The sequence below is a fragment of the Esox lucius genome, chromosome 1 (assembly GCF_011004845.1).
Source record: "Esox lucius isolate fEsoLuc1 chromosome 1, fEsoLuc1.pri, whole genome shotgun sequence".
Classification (NCBI taxonomy): Eukaryota; Metazoa; Chordata; class Actinopteri; order Esociformes; family Esocidae; genus Esox; species Esox lucius.
In genome coordinates, this window is record NC_047569.1 from 39,446,810 (window position 1) to 39,462,934 (window position 16,125).

General features: G+C 42.5%; 1 protein-coding gene across 1 annotated transcript in view; it reads left to right on the plus strand.

Annotated features, from left to right (window-relative positions):
• cdon (cell adhesion associated, oncogene regulated) overlaps positions 1–2,490 on the plus strand; it is a 50,104-nt gene extending 47,614 nt beyond the window's left edge. Inside the window, exons 17-19 of the mRNA XM_029121850.2 lie at positions 189–268; positions 1,282–1,586; positions 1,695–2,490. Coding sequence (XP_028977683.2) covers positions 189–268; positions 1,282–1,586; positions 1,695–1,861 — 552 coding nt within the window. The 3' untranslated portion in view covers positions 1,862–2,490. The remainder of the gene's footprint in view (positions 1–188; positions 269–1,281; positions 1,587–1,694) is intronic.
• The last annotated feature ends 13,635 nt before the right edge of the window (positions 2,491–16,125 follow it).

The following is a 16,125-nucleotide window of genomic DNA, read 5'->3' on the forward strand; positions in this document are numbered from 1 at the left end:
CTCCCCCATGTCTATCCCTGTCTCTCCCCCATGTCGATCCCTGTCTCTCCCCCATGTCTATCCATGTCTCTCCCCCATGTCTATCCCTGTCTCTCCCCCATGTCGATCCCTGTCTCTCCCCCATGTCGATCCCTGTCTCTCCTCTCTGTTTGTCTCTTCACTCTGTCTCTCTGTCTTCTCTGTTCCAGGGAGGAGGAATCTACACAGCTTTGCCTCAAACGGACTCAACAGATTGTATGAGCTGCCAGAACTTCTGCAACAACAACAGGTTAGAAAAGAATGAAATTTCAATTTGTTAGTCAGTAAAATTAGAGAATTGGTGAGGGGTCTGAATACTTTTGCAAGGCCGAGTACCTTCTTAATTTTCCCCACCGAAACAAACTACCACAGACCTGAATCTGGTGTGACAGGAACTTCACATTCCCTTCTGCCAGCCCTGTATATTTATGTTATTGTAGCAGCATCACAGTTTACACTGGAAGCAGCCAGTTATACAGTAACAGCCAGCCAGTCACCCAGTTACAGCCAGCCACCCAGTAACAGGCAGACAGTCTCCAGAGATAATGTGCAGTGTGTTGTTTATTCAACCTGGCTCTACTGGGTCCCCTATCACAGCTCACATACTCTGCCAGAGTGGAGACAGACAGGGGAGGGGGAGAATGGATCGCTCGAGTCAGTAACACCACATGGGGTTTAGTTTTAGCCCTGGTAACGCCTGGTTAATGTCCATTCTGGTCATTCCAGGACATTTTGCCTTGTCTGCTTCCCCTGGACACGTAGATAGCCTAGCGTAGAGCCACCAGCTTTGGGAACCACGTTGTATCCGACATTTCAGTCACCCAGCTCCTGTCCAGAGGTACAGCGTCCTTTGTCATTCTGGTTTTTTCTGCACTGGTCCCTTGTGGGGATCCAACCCGGAGCGGCAGACTCCCCCAGGGACATCTCTGGGGTACATTGTTTAAAGAAGAGGGCCTGTGTGTGACTGTGTGTGAAGCCCTCGTGTACACTACAGAACACAGCTGGCGCAACACAGACGGCGGGGCTTCCAAATGACCACCCTGTTCTCTAAAGAACCGGCTAGGGCTAAGGATTAGGGCTAGGGCTAGGGATTAGGGCTAGGGCTAGGGATTAGGGTTAAGTTTGGGATGCGTTCCCAGTTTTCCTGAGGCATGATGGGATTGGCCATTAGGAGCGCCCCCACAACATCCCAGCATTCTGAAAGGGGCGTGTCTTCGGCTGTTCATTCTTCTTCCTCCCTCCTCTCTCCCTCTCCGAGGGCAGATGTTACACGAAGACCAACGGGACGTTCTCCGGGGGCACTCTACCCCTAATGCAGCGCGTGGCTCAGAACCAGGACCGAGGCGCGGTCTTGGGTCTCGAGATGGTTCCCCTGGGCCAGGTGTCTCCTCACTGCCGGGGCCAGGACGGACACCTCCTCCTCAGGGACAGGAGCACACAGCCTGGGGAGCATGGGAACCAGGACGACCAAGAGGACCATGAGGGAAGGGACTCATCTCTGTCCCAGACCTCCTGCTGTCCTCAGGGGGACCACCATCAACACCTGTGCCCTGGAGAAGTTGTCACGGGTGGGTGTGATGGGTGACGATGTCGGGGATTGAAGTCCTCTCCGTCGATTCTCCTCCCTCTAGATTTAGCGAGTTGTTAATCAGTTGCTCCTCTCTGTCTCTCTCCAGATGATGAACCTGAGGAGTGTGTGGAGTCTGAGGGAGTGGTGGTGTGTTGGGAGAGCCTGGGTCTGTCTGACCTTGACCTCAAGGAGAAACCAACGTGGATCTCCACAGGCAGCCTGAATATGGCCCTGCAGGGAGACCTGATCCAGCCGACCCCTCAGGAGGTCTGAACAAAGCCCAAACCCATCACTCCGACCCGGGCTACAGAGGTCCAGACAACCCCAAAGGAGGTCTGACCGCAGCCCACACGCAGCACTCCCACCTGGGCTACGGAGACCAGCGAGGAGATTAGAATGGGGAGACGGACTGGGACAGATGTTTACGAAAACAAGATTAGCCAGTGTTTTCGTGATTGGAGACCGGACGTAATGCAGCTAATAGGACTCTAACCTGCCTGGAATACTGCTGAGGCAGACAGACAGAGGGATGGAGCCAGAAGATAACCAGACAGGGGGATGGAGGGATGGAGCCAGAAGATAACCAGACAGGGGGATGGATGGAGGGAGAGACTGAGGGGGAGGCTCAGAACTGAACTCTGAGAAGGAGAGATACAGGACTCTTGAAAAAAAGATCCAAAACTTTTTAGATTACTTATTTATTTTTTGTAGTAGTAAAATATTATTTCATATGAATGTATCTGATCTAAGAAAGAAAGTTTGTCTTTTATATTATTTATGCTTTTTGGATAATAAATACATTTTTATTTTTTTGTTTGTTATTTTTCGTGTTCTTCCTTGCAGTGGGGAGTTTAGACATTGTACATGTTTTGTAATAATATAAAGAGAAGATATGAAAAGAGCTTCAAATTTCTATTTCTTTTTGTCCTGCCCTCTGATCTTCAATTTGACCTCCGTCATCCTGTTGTTGTATAAATGCTTTTGTGAAGCAACAGATTAAACTTGAATAGTGTTCAAGTTTACAGGCTTTAAATATAGAAGTTCCTATTTTAAATATCTAACTTGATTTTACCAAAATAATTATCAACTGCAAGAAAATCTTATCATTAGTTACTTCCTCATGTCAGTTTCCTGTTTCTGCAGTATTATTGGGCCCTTCTGAATTTCTACAGTATCAACTGTGCTGAATTCAGAGCTCTGTTCGTTGAAGTTTATTTAGCTCAGCCTTAGCAAAATGTCAAAATCGTGGTGTCAACACATGACAAAAATGAAACCAAAACATTACTACAACCAGGGACGTCGCTAGGCCTATTTTAGGGACGCTTTAGCCCATTTACATTGCATCTAAACATCTTAAAAATTGTATAGAAATTGTACAGAATCGTGTTCATTTGGCAGCATGTTCTTTTGAGTTGCTTCTTTTGATGCTTTGAACGGAACTCACTCATTTCAGGCGAGCTGTCTTCTGTAAATAGTAGCTACCGTTTCTAGTGGTCGGAAATATACATCTTCTCAAGTTCAAAATGTAATAGGACTGGAAAGCAATTGTACGTTTTGATAATCAATATACTCTTTGAACTAGCCCGCTAAATTTTTTATAGAAATGTATGGTTTTTGAGGTCTTAAAAATGTAATGTATAGCAGTTGTTTAGACAAGTTGCAGTTTGTGAATTTCGATTTACACGACTGTCCGGACGTCATTTAATATCAAAGTGATCAGTCTTTCTTTTTTCTTTATCGGAAGGCAGGAAAGATAGCTACAACTTTCTAGTAGACACTTCAGAGAAGACTAATATCTGTCATTTGTAATACAAATAAAAAGCAATCATAATGTAATTCAATAAAAAAGTAAGGTAGCCAATAATAGGGGTCGTATTTTTAGCTATGTCATAACCAACTAATGAAAATATTTTTTTCTCATTAATGACATGCTAGCTAACATTGATATGTCACTAATAATCATCATAAACATTGATGACCTGGTCAAATTATTACTCGGTACAAGACGTTTTTCAAAATTGCTGTTGGATATGCCGATAATTGGTTTAGTTATGTTTGATTCTTCGGTTTAAATGGAACACAGTTGCAAAACTGCGTGTGTTTCACAGATTCTTGTTTCTTTGGGTTTGAAGTTAACATATTGCAACGTATTCTGTTCAGAGGAAGGTTTCTTTTTTTATAGGAGACATTTTTTAATGACTTAATTCCGAGATGAGTGGACTAATGACTAAATCTGTTTTGAAATTATTCAGAATGATTCAGAGAAATCTCGCTTAGAAACAGAATATATACTGAATGTAGATGTTCATTTAGTATTAACTAGTTGACACAAGTATGTTGGCTAGTACAGCCGTTCTTGTGCCTTTTGTTGGTGTCGGATGGATGAGGACAGAGTGGTCTTTCATTTCTTTATTTGGATATCATTTAATTTAATAATCGTATTTTTGATACACCCGTTATTACTCTAAAAATACATTATGAAAATATGTTTTGGGGAGTACGCCCATAGACCCCCCCCCCAAAACGAGGCTTACCCCCCCCCCCCCATCCATGATTTTCTAGTGATGTCCCTGACTACAACTATACTACAGCATAACTAGAACTATACTACAGCATTACTACACCCATACTATAACTAAACTACAGCATAACTAAAACTATACTACAGCATTACTACACCTATACTACAGCATAACTATAACTTGAACTACTAAACTATGGATCTCTTAATTTTGTACTCATACCTAACTTGTACATATCAGTCTGACCATAATCTTGAACATACTACCCAGAGTCTGACCATAATCTTGTACATATTACCCAGAGTTTGACCATAATCTTGTATTCATTCAGGTTGACCAATCACAGACAGCCTGAATACAAACACACAGACACAATCAGGAGACAAAGAGAGGAAACCGAGGATAAGGGAGCAATGTATCATCTCATCACTTCCTGTTCTGTTATCTGACCATCAGTAAACACAACTTCTTTTTGCTCTGTTCATACATGCTTCACTATCCTGATCCTTTTCACTTTTAAGATATCATCACAATCGGACCACAATGTGTCTTTAAACTGTCTACATTTTTGCAAAAATGCAGGCAGTCAAAATTGGACTAAAAGGACACATTAACAGCAGGTATGAAAGCGGCCACAGAGACATTTCCGGTATAAATCATTGAGATAGAGACCTTATCAGCTCCTAAAGAGCTGTGACCTAACAGCTAGCCACAGAGTCCCTCACCGCAGACCATTGTGTGTGTATGTGTGTGCGTGAGACCGAGATGGTTTTGGAAGTGAGACAGGAATGCCCTAGTGAATGGTTCATGGAACAGCAGCATTTCTACTCAAGTCTCTGCTCCAGTAGACACAGAGAGACACAGAGAGACAGACAGACACAGAGAGACAGACAGACACAGAGAGACAGACAGACATGACCGCTGTGATCTGTCTCTGTCTGGAGCCTGTCTGTCCCAGACAGTGTAAATAGTGTGTGTGTGTGTGTGTTAGTGCCAGAGAGCTGGTTCCTCTGCCAGGTCTGGGTCTCACTTGTCCCGACATACCTTCTGGCCCTGATGGTACCCAGCGCCAGCCAGGTCTATTCCTGCCAGTCTTCCACTCGCCCGTGGCACAGGCATCCAAGACACTTCCTCCCGCTTGTTGTTGAGGAGGAGGAACCGTCTTGAGACAAATATAGTAACTCTTCACTGTTCAGCAGAAGACAAATACACTAATTCTTTAATGTTCAGTAGAAAACACATGATGTAACTCTTCACTGTTCAATAGAAGACACATACAGTAACTTTTCACTGTTCAGTAGAAAGCTACAGTAACTCTTCACTGTTCAGTAGAAGACATACAGTAACCCTTCACTGTTCAGTAGAAAGCTACAGTAACTCTTCACTGTTCAGTAGAAGACATACAGTAACTCTTCACTGTTCAGTAGAAGACATACAGTAACTCTTCACTGTTCAGTAGAAGACATACAGTAACCTTTCACTGTTCAGTAGAAGACATACAGTAACTATTCACTGTTCAGTAGAAGACATACAGTAACCTTTCACTGTTCAGTAGAAGACATACAGTAAATCTTCACTGTTCAGTAGAAGACATATAGTAACTCTTCACTGTTCAGTAGAAGACATACAGTAACTCTTCACTGTTCAGTAGAAGACATACAGTAACTCTTCACTGTTCAGTAGAAGACATACAGTAACCCCTTACTGTTCAGTAGAAGACACAAGCTGTAGCTTTTCACTTTTACGGAAAATACACACATTCTAGATTTCTTTCCTCGAAACCTCTCCCTTTTCCTGACCTCTCTCTCCCCCAGGCATCTCCCACTGCCTGACCTCTCCCACCGCCAGACCACTCCCTCAAAACCCTCCCTCCTCCCAGAATCCTGGGGGGAGAAGAGCAGTCATTGTCAGGTCTGGTATTCCTCCTCCTCACTGTCCAGCAGACCTGTAAATACCAAACCCTTTCCTCCAATCCTCACCCCCTCCTCGCCCCTCATCTGATCTCCTTTCTCTCATTTGATATTTTTGTCATTTAGCAGACTTTCTCATCCAGAGGGATCTACAGCTGGTGCATTCACCTTAATATAGCTAGCTGGGAAAACCACACAGCTCAGTAGTAATAAGTAGACCCTACTCACTTAAGTAGCTATCAGCCAGGTCTGTACTAAAAGCAAGGGAATGTGAAGGAGGTATTCAATTGCCTCTTGTTTTTGAAAATGAGAAGTTACGGGAAAACAGTAGAACAAAATGGTTTGTCACGCCCAGTTGAAAACCTGTAGATACTCCACAAATTTGTGAGATCAGATTAATTCATGGGACAGTCCTCCAAAGAATTGTTCTTCTGCAAATCAACTAACAAACCATTTGGTCTACAAATGAAGTACCTCTTTACTTTCACTCAGTTGTATCTCATGAAGGCAGAAGTTTTCCTCTGTGATACACACAAGCTATTTAGGAAAAAGTGTGGGTACATTTCGAGGTTTTAACACTGAGGAATAAAAAAACAATAAGAATATGGGACGTTTTGTTGTTTTTTATTAAATGGAGGGAAAATACTGTAATGTACAAACCTTAATTATTTTAAATTAACTATTTATAAAACTTTTTTAACTTGGTTATTGGAAAAAAAAACATGTATAACCTTTGATTTACTCGTGAGGTATTTTGCTGGTCATTAAGATCAAATAGATTAATAAGTCTGTATCTGTTTTTTGAGATCCCATTACATATAAACATGTATGTAGCTTGTCACTAAGATCAAAACATTTATTGATGTTTCTTTTTTTTCACAGTTATTTATTTCACCTTTATTTTGCCAGGTGAGCCCATTGAGAATTAATTCATATTTGCAATGACGAACAGGCCAAAGGCATAAACATTAAAGACCACACAATGTCACACACACAGTAGTGGTTATTGAGATTAAACCACGTCCAAACCTTAATGAAGATTTATATTCAACCCTGATAGGTAGAGACAGCATTGGTCTTCTCTATACCACGCCATAACAGGACCCAGCTATAGAGATAGCGATGGGCAACACAAAAACTATAATCCACTCTGTTACACACACACACACACACTGCAGATATGTTCTGAACTACATTGTTTACAGCAGTTATAAGATAAAAACCTGTTTATGTCCCACTGGGTTAAATATGAGGAAGGGTAGTTTAATAACTCTGGTGTCAAAGGCTTTCGGGTTGACCACGGAGAGGTCTGTCAGATGAAACGGTTGTTTCACAATCCTGAGCCGGTTTGGGGTCTCAGTAAGAATAAAACCTATTGGTACGATTCACAGGCCGTCATACACAGGTCAAAGAAACGTTTGCAGTCAAGACCGAGGCTTGGATTCAATCAAACCCACTGTCCTGTCTGTGTAGGCACGCATGCGGAGAGCAGCGAGGCAGTGCTGCCGTCAGGTTACGGTGAGTCAGCCACTTGACAAATGACATCAGATAAACGTTGACCTCCTGCCCACATCCTTGGCTCCACGTGATACCCCAGCCATAACAACGTTCACACAGAGACTCGATTTACAACATTCCTCCAGTGCCGTGACACTTCCAGATCAGAAAAATAACAGGAGACATCTGAAGGTGCCGGTAGCTGATGGTTTGAACGCCGCAACCGAGACGTAGGCTGTTGGCGCGTTCGACCACGGGAGACAGCATGAACCCCGATTACCGTAACCAGATGATGGTTGACAAGTCATAATCATTCATCGTGATCATGTCTTAGTCATTTCCCTGCAGTGCTGAACATGCTGCAGTCACAACGTGTTCCATTACACTTCATCCTCAAGTTTAGATTTAGTTTATTACACTCAAGATGGGGACGTATCCAGATAAATGGGGATGTGAGGGATGAACTATTTAGTAGGCTTTCTCCCTCCCTTCCTCCCTCCCTCCCTCCCTCCCCCGTCCCCTACTCCTCCTCGTCCGGCTCCACCACCTCCAGTTGGGTGTAGTAGAATGTGATTGGAGCTCCCCGGGGGACGTGGCTAAGCGCCTGACAGGTGTATATGCCGTGGGCTTCCGGGTGCAGATCTTCCAGCAGCAGGGAGGATGTATTGGGCACCAACTGGAACAACAATTCACACGGCTTCTATAAAATCACACAAAGGAACTCGATACCTTTGTTCATGCACACTTACCTTTTTCGGGACAATAAAGAGATATTCAGTTGAATTCATTCCTGATTGGTTTGACAGCAATAAGAGCTATGTCTTATTGCGGTCATTGGTGCACATATTCTCATTAATTTAAATTTAAATGTTTCTCAACTTGAGGTCAAATAGCCTCTCACCCTGAATGCAGTGTACTCTGCAATTTGTCGGTTCCACATCAACGGATGTCGAAGCAAACTCTCTCTCAGCACAAAAAACAGACCTTATAACAATGTACTGATACAGTAGGTTAACCTCAGCAGTCCCACACTTAAAAAAAACAACTAAATAAAAACATTTAAAAAATACACCTAAAAACAATTAAATGCCATTAAGGACTACTAAAAAGTACTACAAGCAGTGAATGGGCCAAGAGAAACTTAAATCCCAGAATTAGGTAAACAGACATAAAAAATTCAGCTTACTTTTACCAATGGTTGCTGAAAAATATTTAGAAGTAATCGGCATAAGCGTTGTATAAAATAATAAAAATGTTGGTCATTAAAAAATAAACATGCTCACGCTAAATTAAAACTAAATTAAGCATTACCAATTTTGTTTCATCACAACTTGCACAATTGATTTGCTGCTGCAACTCACAATGTATGTTATAATCAGGAGACTAGGTTAGAGTTCAAACAGAAGACATTGCTTGTTTTGGATTAGGGTACAGTGCTTGGCTGGGGCTACAATGAAAATGTGTACTGTTGGGGGTACTTGAGGACCATAGTTGGGAACCACTGGGCTAGACAACTGGGTCAGAGCATCTCCAAAACTGCAGCCCTTGTGAGTGTTCCTGGTCTGCAGTGGTCAGTACCAATCAAAAGTGGTCCAAAGAAGGAAAAGCAGTGAACCGGCGACAGGGTCATGGGCGGCCAAGGCTCATTGATGCTTGTGGGGAGTGAAGGCTGGCCCGTGGGGTCCGATCCAACATACGAGGTACTGTAGCTCAAATTGCTGGAAAAGGTAATGCTGGTACTGATAGAAAGGTGTCAGAACACACAGTGCATCGCAGTTTGTAGCATATGGGGCTGGCAAGCCGCAGACCAGTCAGGGTGCCCATGCTGACCCCTGTCCACTGCCGAAAGCGCCTACAATGGGCATGTGAGCATCAGAACTGGACCACGGAGCAATGGAAGAAGGTGTCCTGGTCTGATGAATCACGTTTCCTTTTACATCACGTGGATGGCCGGGTGTGTGTGCATCGCTTACCTGGAGAACACATGGATACAAGGATGCACTATGGGAAGAAGGCAAGCCAGCAGAGTCAGAGTGATGCCTTGGGCAATGTTCTGCTGGGAAACCTTGGGTCCTGCCATTCATGTGGATGTTACTTTGACACGTACCACCTACCTGAGCATTATTGCAGACCATGTGCGCCCTTTCATGGCAACGGTATTCCCTGATGGCATTGGCCTCTTTCAGCAGGATAAATGTCACAGAGCAAAACATTTTCAGGACTGGTTTGAGGAACACAACAATGAGTTCAAGGTGTTGACTCCAAATTCCACCGATCTCAATCCAAAAGAGCATCTGTGGGACAAACAAGTCCGATCCATTGAGGCCCCACGGATCTGACCTGTGTGTGTAATGGGTATGTCTTATATGAGCATATATATTGTAAAACTGGAGCTGCTGCCCCCGCGACCCAATACCAGATAAACAGATGAAGATGAGAAGATGAGATGATATATTTGGTTTCAGCAACACATATGCATATATATGTCAAAATATACAAAAATTTGCAATTTTTATAACATATCTCAGATTGAAATACAGCTCCGGAAAAAATTAAGAGACCAAAAAATGTAATCAACATATTAGGTCTTTTAATGGATATGGCCATATATTAGATGTCTGTACGGGAGGTAAAAAAGAGGTCACCCACACTAAGTTGTCCTAGGCTGTTGGAGAGTTGTGGTTGGATCTTGGGTCCCTGTCCGTAGTCATAAGCCAGAGCTACATTAGAACCAGTTCCAGGCCGGGTGAAGCCCCAGATGAAGATACTGGGAAGGGTGGATCCACACCCCAGGGTGATCGAACCTCCCACCACCCCTTTGGCCCACTGCTGGACATACTCCACCTCCTCTGAGTCCGCAATGTCCAGACCTGAGGTAACACATAACATGGTATAAAGCCTTGTTATGAGCCATTATAAAAGTTCATAATATGTTCATAACGAGATCTTATAATTACGTACCTGTAACTGATACACTATTAACATTAAAGTAACCGTTTTGCATTCTTCAACATTAAATCTGGAGAAGCCCCTGTGTATGTTACTACAGTTGTGCTGAAAAGTTTGCATACCTTTGGAGAATTGGTAATATATGTACCATGTGTAAAGAAAACATGAGTGAGTAGGCAAAACACGTCTTTTATTTCTTATGGCATTCACATTCAACTGTAGGTCATAACAGAATGGCACAAGCATAACATGGCAACAAAGAAAAAACTGACCCCTGATCCAAAGTCTGCATACCCTTAGTTCTTAATACTGTGTATTGCCCCCTTTAGCATCAATGCAGTCTTTTGTAATAGTTGTCTATGAGGCCCCGAATTATTGCAGGTGATATAGCTGCCCATTAGTCTTGACAAAATGGCTCCAGTTCATGCAAAGTCTTTGGTCGTCTTGCATGTACCGCACGTTTGAGATCTCCCCATAGTGGCTGGATGATATTAAGATCAGGAGACTGTGATGGCCACTCCAGAACCTTCACCTTATTCTGCTGTAACCACTGGAGGGTCAACTTGGCCTTGTACTTAGGGTCATTGTCATGCTGGAAAGTCCAAGAGTCTCCCATGCGCAGCTTTCGTGTAGAAGAATGCAAATTGTCTGCCAGTATTTTCTGATAACATGCTGCATTCATCTTTCCATCAATTTTCACAAGATTCCATGCCTTTAGAGCTCACACAACCCCAAAACGTCAGTGAGCCACCACCATGCTTCACAGAGGGGATAGAATTCGGTTTACCAAATTACAGTGTGCCAGAAGCTGTGAGGCGTGTCAAGCTGTTGTCGGGCATATTGAAACCAGGCTTTTTGTGCCATTGGCACAGTAAAGGCTTCTTTCTGGCAACTTGACCATGCAGATCATTTTTGTTCGAGTATTGTCATATTGTGCTCTTGAAACATCCACACAGTCTTTTTCCAGAGCACCCTGTATTTCTCCTGAGGTTAGCTCTGGGTTTTTCTTTGTATCTCAAACAATTCTTCTAGTAGTTTTGGCTGAAATCTTTCTTGGTCTACCTGACCTTGGTCCCTGAATTTTCCACTTCGTAATAAGTGATTGAACAGTACTGACTGGCATTTGCAAGGCTTTGGATATCTTTTAATATCCTTTTCCATCTTTATAAAGTTCCATTATCTTGTTACGCAGGTCTTTTGTCTGCTCCCCATGGCTCAGTGTCTAGCCTGCTCAGTGCATCCAGATGAGAGCTAACAAACTCATTGACTATTCATACACAGACACTAATTGCAATTTAAAAAGCCACAGGTGTGGGAAATTCACCTTTAATTGCCATTTTCACCTGTGTCTGTCACCTTGTGTGCCTGTAACAAGGCCAAACATTCAAGGGTATGTAAACTTTTGATCAGGGCCATTTGGGTGATTTCTGTTATCATTATCATTAAAGAAGGAGCCAAACAACTATGTGATAATAAATGGCTTCATATGATCACTATCCTTAAATAAAATACCTTTCTTTTGCATGATCAGTCATATTTCAAATATCAATGCCAAAATGTCACAATTTCTGCCAGGGCATGCAAACTTATGAGCACAACTGTACCTCAAAAAATTGGTTCCATCAATAACCTATTGGGGTCGAGAGTTAAAGTATATGTCCCCCAAAGTGTTATAAAAAAGTTTACTTGCTGCACCATTAAAATATTATTTCATAATTATTTAAAACGAGGGTCATGCAAGGACTTAAAGAACCTCTAAAATTATCCATGAACCTCAAAAGGTTATTATCCATGTCTTTGTAGTGTTTTCAAGAGTTGAAATGGACCCAAACCTGATCAGATCTTACCCTGTAGTGGAGAAAATATCAGATCTCACCCTGTAGAGGAGAAAATATCAGATCTTACCCTCTAAAGGACAAAATACCAGGCCAAACAGCAGGCAGAGATAGTTCATCTTCATGGTAACACAAACCCCTAGAGTTTCCTGATTATTAAAGCGTAAAATCCCTTGCAGGGACTCAATAGACTGTCCTGGTTAAATAAAATAAATAAATAAATTAAGTAAATAATACCACAGAGCCGCTGTGCTAACAGGTTTTCTCTTCTAGAGTCTCCACAGGCTGACTGTACTCCACTACACACTGACGGTTACTGAGAGAGCGAAAGAGAGAGAGACAGAGCTGGGATAGAAAGATAGCAAAAGAGCTAAGAGAAAGAGAGGGAGGAAGAGAGAAAGAAAGAGAAGACAGAGAACAATCTCGAACTACATCAGATTAATTAAATTATTGATATATTTTTTCCACCTGTCAATCTCTCCCTTCTCCTCCCATGTCTCTCTCTGCCTCTCCCACAGCCTGGCTAACGGGCAGCTCAGTGAGAAAGAACCAGGAGGAAGGGGGTGGAATCAGAATGAATAAGAGAGGTGTAGAGTCACGGCATCATTCATTATTGAATTAACTGAAAATGATAGCAGCCTCTTTGAAATTCCATCAGACATACAGTAAAATAAAACCACTGTGTGCTGAGAGGCAGAAAGAGAGAGGGGGAGAGAGGGGGGGGGGGGGGGTGGGAGAGAGAGGGGGGAGAGGGTGGGGAGAGAGAGAGGGGGGGGGGGAGAGGGAGGGGGGAGAGAGGGGGGGGAGAGGGGGGAGAGGGGGGAGGGAGGGAGAAAATAAGGAGGGATCAGGGAGAGAGAAATTGGAAAAGATTGTTAAAGCACTAGACAGATACTATTATGCCATAATCTATTTGAAAGTGTTATTTAATTTTACTTGAAATTTAGATTTAGCTTATTGTAAACAAGTATATACCAAGCAAATTTATTAAACTGAGTTGACATTGAGACAGAAATCATGAGGACTACACAAAAGACATTCCAACACCACAAAGTATTTGATTGTTTCATCAATAACCATTTATAAGTTGGGAACCGTCACAGCCTTGTACTACCTTCAGAGAATCTATATTGACACAAATGTAAACAGTACGAGCCAAAATGTTATATTTTAATTTTGTGTTATTACAGAATGAAAATCTTATTCTTGCCTCTGGTCTCATAAAACAAACTGTCCCACACAGCTTGTTATAGAGAATACATTGATCCTTTTACACAACATATTGGACAACCAGTTAAAAATGCAAGTTATGCATTTGTTTGTTACTTTGCAGAATGTATCTTCAGGAGAAAGGTTGTTAGACATGGATATTTTATGTATTTTCTAACAACCAATGGTGGATATAAAAAGTCAACACACCCTTGTGAAAATTCCAGGTTTTTGTGATGTAAACGAATGAGATAAAGATAAATCATGTCAGAAAATTGTCCACCTTTTTGTGACCTATAATGTGAACAATTCAGTTGAAAAACAAACTGAAATCTTCGAAGGGGGAAAATGAAAAATAAAAATCTTACAATAACCTGGTTGCATAAGTGGGCACACCCTCTTATAACTGGGAATGTGGCTGTGTTCAGAATTAACCAATCACATTCAAACTCATGTTAAATAGAAGTCATTACACACCTGTCATCATTTAAAGTGACTCTGATTAATCACAAATTAAGTTCAGCTGTTCTAGTAGGATTTTCCTGACATTATCTTAAATGCATCTCAGAGCAAAAGCCATGGTCCGCAGAGAGCCTAAGCATCAGAGGGATCTCATTGTTGAAAGATATCAGTCAGGAGAAGGGTCATCCAAGGACTGCAATTTCCCCCTCAAAGATTTCAGTTTGTTTTTCCGTAGTTCTTGACCAGGTTTGCACACACTGCAGCAGGGATTTTGGCCCACTCCTCCATACAGACCTCCAGATCCTTCAGGTTCGGGGCTGTCGCTGAGCAATACGAACTTTCAGCTCCCTCCAATGATTTTGTATTGGGTTCAGGTCTGGAGACTGGCTAGGCCACTCCAGGACCTTGAGATGCTTCTTACGGAGCCACTCCTTAGTTGCCCTGGCTGTGTGTTTCTGGTCATTGTCATACTGGAAGACCCAGCTACGACCCATCTTCAATGCTCTTACTGAGGGAAGGAGGTTGTTGGCCAAGATCTTGTTGGCCATCCTCCCCTCAATACGGTGCAGTCGTCCTAGGCCCTTGGCAGAAAAGCATCCCCAAAGAATGATGTTTCCACCTCCATGTTTCACGGTTGGGATGGTGTTCTTGGGGTTCTACTCATCCTTTTTCTTCCTCCAAACACGGCGAGTGGAGTTCAGACCAAAAAAGCTCTATTTTTGTCTCATCAGACCACATGACCTTCTCCCATTCCTCCTCTGGATCATCCAGATGGTCATTGGCAAACTTAGACGGGCCAGGACATGTGCTGGCTTGAGCTTGCATGCGCTGCAGGATTTTAATCCATGACGGGGTAGTGTGTTACTAATGGTTTTCTTAGAAACTGTGGTCCCAGCTCTCTTCAGGTCATTGACCAGGTCATTGACCAGGTCATGCCGTGTAGTTCTGGGCTGATCCCTCACTTCTTCCATTTTCTAATAATTGCGCCAACAGTTGTTGCCTTCTCACCAAGCTGCTTGCCTATTGTCCTGTAGCCCATCCTAGCCTTGTGCAGGTCTACAATTTTATCTCTGATGTCCTTACACAGCTCTCTGGTCTTGGCCATTGTGGAGAGGTTGGGGTGTGTTTGATTGAGTGTGTGGACAGGTGTCTTTTATACAGGTAATGAGTTCAAACAGGTGCAGTTAATACAGGTAATGAGTGGAGAACAGGAGGGCTTCTTAAAGAAAACTAACAGGTCTGTAAGAGCCAGAATTCTAACAGGTTCGTAGGTGATCAAATACTTATGTCATGCAAAAAATGCAAATTAATTATTTAAAGATCATACAATGTGATTTTCGTTTTAGGTTCTGTCTCTCACAGTTGAAGTGTACCTATGATAAAAAATTACAGACCTCTACACGCTTTGTAAGTAGGAAAACCTGCAAAATCGTCAGTGTATGAAATACCTGTACATACATACATATAGAGGTGCTGGTCATAAAATTAGAATATCATCAAAAAGTTTATTTATTTCAGTAATTCCATTCAAAAAGTGAAACTTGTATAATGTATACATTCATTCCACACAGACTGATATATTTCAAAGATTTTGTATTTTTATTTTGATGATTATAACTGACAACTAATGAAAACCCCAAATTCAGTATCTCAGAAAATTTTAATATTGGGAAAAGGTTCAATATTGAAGACACCTGGTGCCACACTCTAATCAGCTAATTAACCCAAAACACCTGCAAAGGCCTTTAAATGGTCTCTCAGTCTAGTTCTGTAGGCAACACAATTATGGGGAAGACTGCTGACTTGACAGCTGTCCAAAAGACGACCATTGACACCTTGCACAAGGAGGGCAAGACACAAAAGGTCATAGCTAAAGAGGCTGGCTGTTCACAGAGCTCTGTGTCCAAGCACATTAATAGAGAGGCGAAGGGAAGGAAAAGATGTGGTCGAACAAAGTGTACAAGCAATAGGGATAACCGCACCCTGGAGAGGATTGTGAAACAAAACCCATTCACAAAGATTCACAAAGAGTGGACTGCAGCTGGAGTCAGTGCTTCAAGAACCACCACGCACAGACGTATGCAAGACATGGGTTTCAGCTGTCGCATTTCTTGTGTCAAGCCACTCTTGAACAAGACACAGCGTCCGAAGCA